Here is a 7,574-nt window from a genome sequence, read left to right on the forward strand (position 1 = left end):
GCCTCGCCGTTGTGCCACCATAGCGGAGAAAACGACCTCCGGAATCCCAACGATGGAGATGCCAGCTCTCAAGGAGGTTGAGGACATGAAAACATCGGTGAAAATGCTCGATGTGAGCGAAAGTGCGTTGTGCTTTGTGTGTTGTCTCCTTCTTCTTTGGTTTGGTTCTGTGTATAATGACCTGTATACTGGCAGTACTGTAATAGTAGTTGCATGCAGCTCACTATGTGTGTCTCCTGCAGACCTACGGGACGTGAAGAGGATGATAGACGACTTTGAAAGATCCTGGAAGTCTGCAGGGACATCTGGGACATCTGAGGGGTCTACTCTACAAACCCGCAGTATCCTGACCCCGCTTTACATGTCAATGTCAATGGTGATATTCACAATAACCTACATGTAACCAAGTACATTTGAGGCTGTAGCCTGTCCTGCACCTGTTCTGTCCTGTCCTGTCCTGTCCTGTCCTGAATGCAAGCGCAACACTGTATTCAGTGATAACATTATATAACATTATATGTCCACATCCAGATCATGTTGGCATTGTGAATGTACTTGTGAATGTACTACCGAATGGACCAGGCCAGGGTTGTAGGGTGCTATATACACTTTTTATTGACAGACGTACAGATAGGTTTAACTTTGTATTGTATGCCTACACAATTATATATCACAAGTATATCTATGAATCATGAAATGTAGTACACAATAAAAGTACACAGAGCAAGCAGTCCTGGTGTTGGTCTTTGTCTTTGCTTAGTCTCTCACACTTCCTTTGACACGTCCATTCTCCGATTCTCCTCAATCTGGCCTCTGACCATACCTTTGTCTTCCTCGGTCATATGAGCAACCTTGCTCCATTCTGTGTCCTGCAGCAGCTCGTGAGCCATAAGTCTCTCAGTGTCACGGAAAGCCAGCAATCTGAAGACGATCCGTTTCACTAGTTCACACTCCATAACCTGGGGCAATAAGGTGACAGGATCCCATGGTGTGATCGGTGCACGTGGATGGTCTTTGGGACATAGAGTCCTTAAAATGATCTGGTGTGTGGACACCTTTTCTCTGCGATTTGCACGCTCTAGGAATACCACCTTACCTTCCATAGCTTCCGCTATCATCACCCCTAGGCTCCACATGTCTATGGCACAGGTGTACTCTGCACAGTCACCTTTAACAAACAATTCCGGGGCCCTGTAGGGCTCCGTGACCACAGTTGGACTCATCCATTTCGAGGATTGTCTAGAGAGGCCCATGTCCGCCACTTTGACAGTGAGATCTTCTGTCAGCAGCACGTTGGAAGGAGTCAGGTCCCGGTGCACTATATTCAGTCTGTGCATGTAAGACAAAGCAGTAGCCACCTGGACCGAAAAGTGAGCCACAAAACTCAACGGGATCAACTGCAGAGACCGGCCTTGCTTGTACACTTTCCAACCTTGTCCGTTGTGAATCACGTCACTCACCGTGTAGGGCACATAGGGCATGAGCATGGCTATCTTCCCATTGTCTAAGAAGCAATCGTGCATATGGATCACATAGGGGTGACCCCTTAGTGCAGCGAGACAGGAGAGTTCTCTCACGGTTGAATCATCTACGCCGCGAGTGTGATATTTCAAGGCAAACGCTTTTCCAGTTCTCAGACACTTGACTTTGTACACGGTCCCGTAGGCTCCTCTGCCAATAACGTAGTCTTTCAGGTAACTCTCCATTCTGCTGCTAGGTATAAAGCTTCTGTGGTAGTTGTGGTCAAGCGGCTTAATATATGAACGGTTGAGAGGGTGAGGTGTGTATATATGTGGATGGTTATATATATATACATATATATACCATGGCCAATTCTCCATGTCCAACTCATCCGACCAGCCGGTGTTGATAGGTCAGGGAGACAATCACACTCTGTGTGGCTTGTGGCTCCTGTCACTGGGCAGCTCCAGGGTGTGTGTCCCTTTGCTACACCATCCAACCATGGTTTCAGCACCCACTCATGGCTCATGAAACACAGGGTATATAGACCTTAAGAAAACCAACCAGTACCAAGAGATGTTGGCTGTGGACTTGTAGTGGCTGTAACCAGTTATATCTCTCCTCTAACCCAAAGGGTGATATTACATTCGCTTGCACAGATGGCACAGAGCTCACCCCCGACGTACCTATACTTCCAGATAGATGGGACCTTCTCTACACAGCATGGCGTTGAATCCATAAAGCCTCTGTTACAACACTCGTCTTTCGACACCGAACCAGGCGACAAGGGTCTGATAGACCTTACGAAGAGCGTGAACAGATACCTGGTCTGCGCTGTAAGACATACAATCAATGCTATTCCATTTACATACATATACACAAGGGCATTACAGTGAGTGTATGTATCACATTGACCTATGTTTGCGGTTGTTCCATTCCCAAATTTCAGATACCGCAGACCAACGGACCTGGTACATTCAGCGTGAGCGGATATATGAACGTAAGAGATCGAACCGAGTCGAGGTTCGGGAGCATAGCCTGTCCAGGTCTGGCAATTGCAACAGAAGATGAAATATGTGTCTCTAGCGAAATATGGAAGGCTCAGGATGAGATGGGAATGGCCATACTGGACTATTTTGGGCCCCTCTCCTTATGTACCCAGGTTGCCATGTTGAACATATAAGAAGAGATCACGTTGGATATTATATACAGTATATGTGTTCCAAGTGATTGTGATTGTAAGACAAACAATAAAGTGTTTAAAAACGCTATGTCCTATGTTCTTGCACATTTATCCAGCCATGGGCTGGGCTGGTAACTGTAGCCTCTTTGGATAATGGTTCAGGGATACGGGGTCTTGTGTATAAAAGTAGCTGAGTCTGGGTGTGTAGCCACTCATATTCTACCTCTGTACCAACAACAAGGCAAGGCTAGGGGCAAGCCGATTGGGCTCTGTCTATACACGATCCACGGCGATCTTACAAGCGAGCACTGAGACCAAGTATGTCTCATTGGAGATTGAACAGAGGAGAAAGGTCTCCGGGTCCATCTCCATGGCAGGGTACGTACGCGGGAAGGACACAGAAGTCTTGCTCCACCAAGTGGCGTTTGATGATACAGTCGTACAGCCGGTCTGACCTGGAGACGTTGGCCATGAGGCTGAATAACCTCACCTGTGATTACGTGCATGTCTGGATGTGCCCGCCGGCGAAGGGTCCTTACCCGAGCATTTTATGTGAATGTCATAGTGCGATTGTAGAGATGTGCCACTCTCCGCACACTACACTCCGTGGCTACTTCGAGACTAAGAACCCTATGACGATCCAGGATGTACAGAACCTCATCGAGGTCCCGTGTACCTTGTACCCGATGTCGCAGGAGGACCCACATACCAAAAGAGGCGTCCTGTTCTGCAGGGGCAAACACATATTCAGTGAGAGTAATGGGTTGAGATATGTCCACATACACCCCGATGGAGCCACTGTCGTCAGCTGCTTGCAGAAGGACTGTCGTCGAATAAAAATCAGGTGTGACCACTGGGGGGGTCCGAATCTACCGCTGGAGCCCAGGCCAGAGTTGGATTTTTTCTATGACATGTACCGGTCTTTATAAAATCAACCACTTACTCTTCCGTTGCTGAAGGGTCAAACAGGCTTGATCGTCAGGTGTTAAATGCTTTCTTGTTGTGCTTTGGGTGATATACTACTTGTGGTATACGCCTTGTGATGTGATGTGATATACTGCTTTCTTTACTCATAAATTCATAAATTGCTATTTGGGGTTGGCATGGTGGCAGCACGGCACTGATTGTCTACTTTTGACAACAAATAAAAAACTTGGCACACAATATGTATGTACTCTGTGTCCCTGTCCTGTGTCCCTGGTTCCGCGTTTCGTACTGTATTGTACCTGTACACATCACATCCTATCACAATCAACCGGCAGCCAACCTGGGTGGCAATGTTATAGACACCCACATGATGGCGGCAGCATACTGAGTAACAGTACTGATACATGTATACAATACGGGGTACACACAACAGGAAGAGCACAACAGGAATAGGCCTTGTATATCAATATATAGACTTTATTTATTTGTACCCAGAGTATGATATACTCCCTACAGGGAAGTCTAGGGGGAAGTGTACAGATCATATTGAGGATAAGAGACAGACATATTGGTACCGACATTAACAACATTCCTGTGTGTAGTGTGTTGGACACCTATAGCTTGGTTCGTTGTCAAATACAACAGTCCAGCAGCCTGTCACATTCTCCATCTAACAACAATAAGGACTGTTGTATTAGGCTCTCTGTGTTGGTAAAGCCATCTGTGTTTTCAAAGAGGTTCATCGATAGCTCGTCAAAGTGAAAGCGCAAGTGAAAGCGCTCAGCTTCCATGTCCATAGTGTCCATACACTGCACTTTGCTTTTGTAAGAGTCGTAACAGTAGCTAGTGGTATGGCTGGACTCCACTGCGGGGAATTGAGGGGAGTCTGTCTGGATGACTATGATGGCATCAGATGTTGGATCATCACTGTCAATCCACAAGAACTCTGGTGGTGAGTCGCTGTGGACAACCTGTACTTCAGCTTCCATGTCCATAGTGTCCATACACTGCACTTTGCTTTTGTAAGAGTCGTAACAGTAGCTAGTGGTATGGCTGGACTCCACTGCGAGGAATTGAGGGGAGTCTGTCTGGATGACTATGATGCCATCAGATTTTGGATCATCACAGTCAATCCACAAGACCTCTGGTGGTGAGTCGCTGTGGACAACCTGTACTTCAGCTTCCATGTCCATAGTGTCCATACACTGCACTTTGCTTTTGTAAGAGTCGTAACAGTAGCTAGTGGTATGGCTGGACTCCACTGCGAGGAATTGAGGGGAGTCTGTCTGGATGACTATGATGGCATCAGATGTTGAATCATCACTGTCAATCCACAAGTCCTCTGGTGGTGAGTCGCTGTGGACAACCTGTACTTCAGCTTCCATGTCCATAGTGTCCATACACTGCACTTTGCTTTTGTAACAGTCGTAACAGTAGCTAGTGGTATGGCTGGACTCCACTGCGAGGAATTGAGGGGAGTCTGTCTGGATGACTATGATGGCATCAGATGTTGAATCATCACTGTCAATCCACAAGTCCTCTGGTGGTGAGTTACTGTGGACAACCTGTACTTCAGGCGGGTCACCCCAGATGTTATCCAGAGCACGTATCCAGTAGAGCACAGAAGAATCAGACTGTGGCCATTTAGCGGTTGCGTAACATCCTATGGCCTCGGTTTGGGGTTGTTTTGTCAAAGCACCAAGTGTACTCAGGACACTGAAGATGTCATACATCCTGCGAAGTTGAATTTTGAATTTGTCAGCCAATTGCCGTATGTCGAACACCCCTGGGTTAGTGCGCACATGCCGGTAAATAATCCCCATGGTACTTTTCATGCTGGCATTGTTAAATTTCGGCATCTGATACCATTGTGTCATGGGTGTGTACTGCTTGCCATTTCTTCTGAGAAGCCCAATACCTTCCAGCAAGCAAAGGACGTCATATAGCCTGCGATTGCCTCTGTTGTTTAAATTCAGTGTCAACTGTGCAGAGTTGAAGGTGAACGTCGGCGAATCCCGCATCAACTGTAGCATCAATGTAGTGATGGTGGCCAGATGTATGCAATTGCAGTCAGGTGAACTATGCATGGCTGTTGCTTTGACACAGGCTAAACGGACAGATCTCCGTGTGTCCATGTCTACTAGGTTGTTCAGTAGAGAGCTTCTGTATGTTTGTGGTTCCACTCTGGGAACACAATGCCTTTTAAATCTACTCTGGGAGTGTGTGAGTGTCTAAGGGGTGTGCACTTGCCCATTAGTCTAACCCCCAGCCAAGGCTATAGTATCCACTGTAGGTTGAAATGTTTCCCCCAAGGCTATAGTATCCACTCTAGGTTGAAATGTTTCCCCCAAGGCTATAGTATCCACTCTAGGTTGAAATGTTTCCCCCAAGGCTATAGTATCCACTCTAGGTTGAAATGTTTCCCCCAACGCTATAGTATCCACTCTAGGTTGAATTGTCCGCCCACATGGCTCATTATCCGCTAATACCTGAAGCATCCATGTACGGTTATAATATAGAGGATATAAGCCCCTGCCTGAACAGAGACAAATTAAGGTTGGTGGTTTGTTCAATCATTTATAACGCGTGTTGCTTTACTACACATCCTTATCTTGTGTACCTTAAGCACAGTTATATATCAATACTGTTACCCAAGTATGCTGCCATCACGTGGTGGTACAGAGCTGGTACATAGCACGGCCACCCTGACTCTGACAGTCATTATTAGACACTCATTCTTAGACACAACACGAACACATATGTGTTTGGTATGGTTTAATCACGTATAATCATTTATAATTAATCAATGTCCATACTGATTATACTTTAACAAATAAAGTGTATACGTTGATACGCAGCCTCATTTGTGTACTTTGACCCCATGCATAATACATGCCCTCGTGTGGTGGTACATATACTATATATTGAGACAAGTACAAACACATGTTGGTTCGTGGTTGGTTCATTACGAGTCCACTTCCATATTCCAAACTCACAGTCACCACGTAAAGGATGGGAACCGAATATTGCAAAAGTAATAAAACACAGGTCTCTGGAATATCACACATGTTTTCCCATGATCAACAATGTCTTCAGCATTGCCATAATCCCAGCTCCTGCAGCAACGGTCATGAGTATGTCACTCAATGTCGAGTCACATTTGGAGGACTCCGGTTCTGATACGCCAAAGAACTCCACGAAGCCCTCCTGGAAAAGAATTGAAACTCAGATTTCAACATTACAACATATTAGATCGGAATAACGTCTCTCAGGCAGGCATTAGGCAGCCTTCAGTTAACTTACCCATGAGTTGTGTTTCACCAGCCAGTCCCTCTGGTCAGTCAGCAGGTAAGCTGAGATCTCATCTCCCACTCGCTCCACACAGTCCTCTCTACCCTTCTCCGTCCAGTACTGACACACCGCACACCCAAAGGCTGCCAGGCTTGCAACACGGCCCCAGTTGACGGTCCCGTCGTCGAAGAGGCTAGTAGCTACTACACCGATGAACTTCACATCATCCCCTCTGTCATCCAATGAAAGTCTGTTGATCATACCTTGGAATGTCCAGAACCATGTTACAATTGGTAGCGAACCTGTGTACCTAACGTTAGCTCTAGGTATCATACACTAGGTATCATATACAAGCAATACATACCATTGTATGAACATCTGTGTCTCTCCAATACCTGACCCACAACCCTTTTCATTGTTGACAGAGCTTTGCTTTCGTGCTGGCTTTGTTTCCAAACTCCCGTACATTCTCCTAGGAGACATTTCATGAGGTGCATGGTCTCGGTGTCCAGCGGATCAACTCCAGGTTCACCGCACGATGCTCTGTGTGCTCTGTTGCTGCCCTGGTAAGCAACATCACCGGTGTGCTGCTGCTGATGTTGCACCTTATTCATTTTGAGAATTATCGAAGCCTGGTAGCCTGTGGTTAAGTATTTCTTCACCAACCAGTCAGGATGAACAGTTTTGAAATTAGCAGGGGAGATAGATAGTC

At 46.4% G+C, this 7,574-nt stretch overlaps 1 protein-coding gene across 1 annotated transcript; it reads right to left on the reverse strand.

Moving 5' to 3' along the window:
• Positions 1-764: 764 nt before the first annotated feature.
• LOC311107651 (cyclin-dependent kinase 2-like) lies at positions 765-1,706 on the reverse strand (the record flags this gene model as incomplete). Its single annotated transcript, XM_084150179.1, has 1 exon — positions 765-1,706. The coding sequence occupies one exon, from the start codon at positions 1,704-1,706 to the stop codon at positions 765-767; it is 942 nt and encodes a 313-aa protein (XP_084006305.1).
• Between the last annotated feature and the right edge of the window lie 5,868 nt (positions 1,707-7,574).

This window comes from Coregonus lavaretus, assembly GCF_964263955.1.
Source record: "Coregonus lavaretus genome assembly, chromosome: 32".
NCBI classification, from domain to species: Eukaryota; Metazoa; Chordata; class Actinopteri; order Salmoniformes; family Salmonidae; genus Coregonus; species Coregonus lavaretus.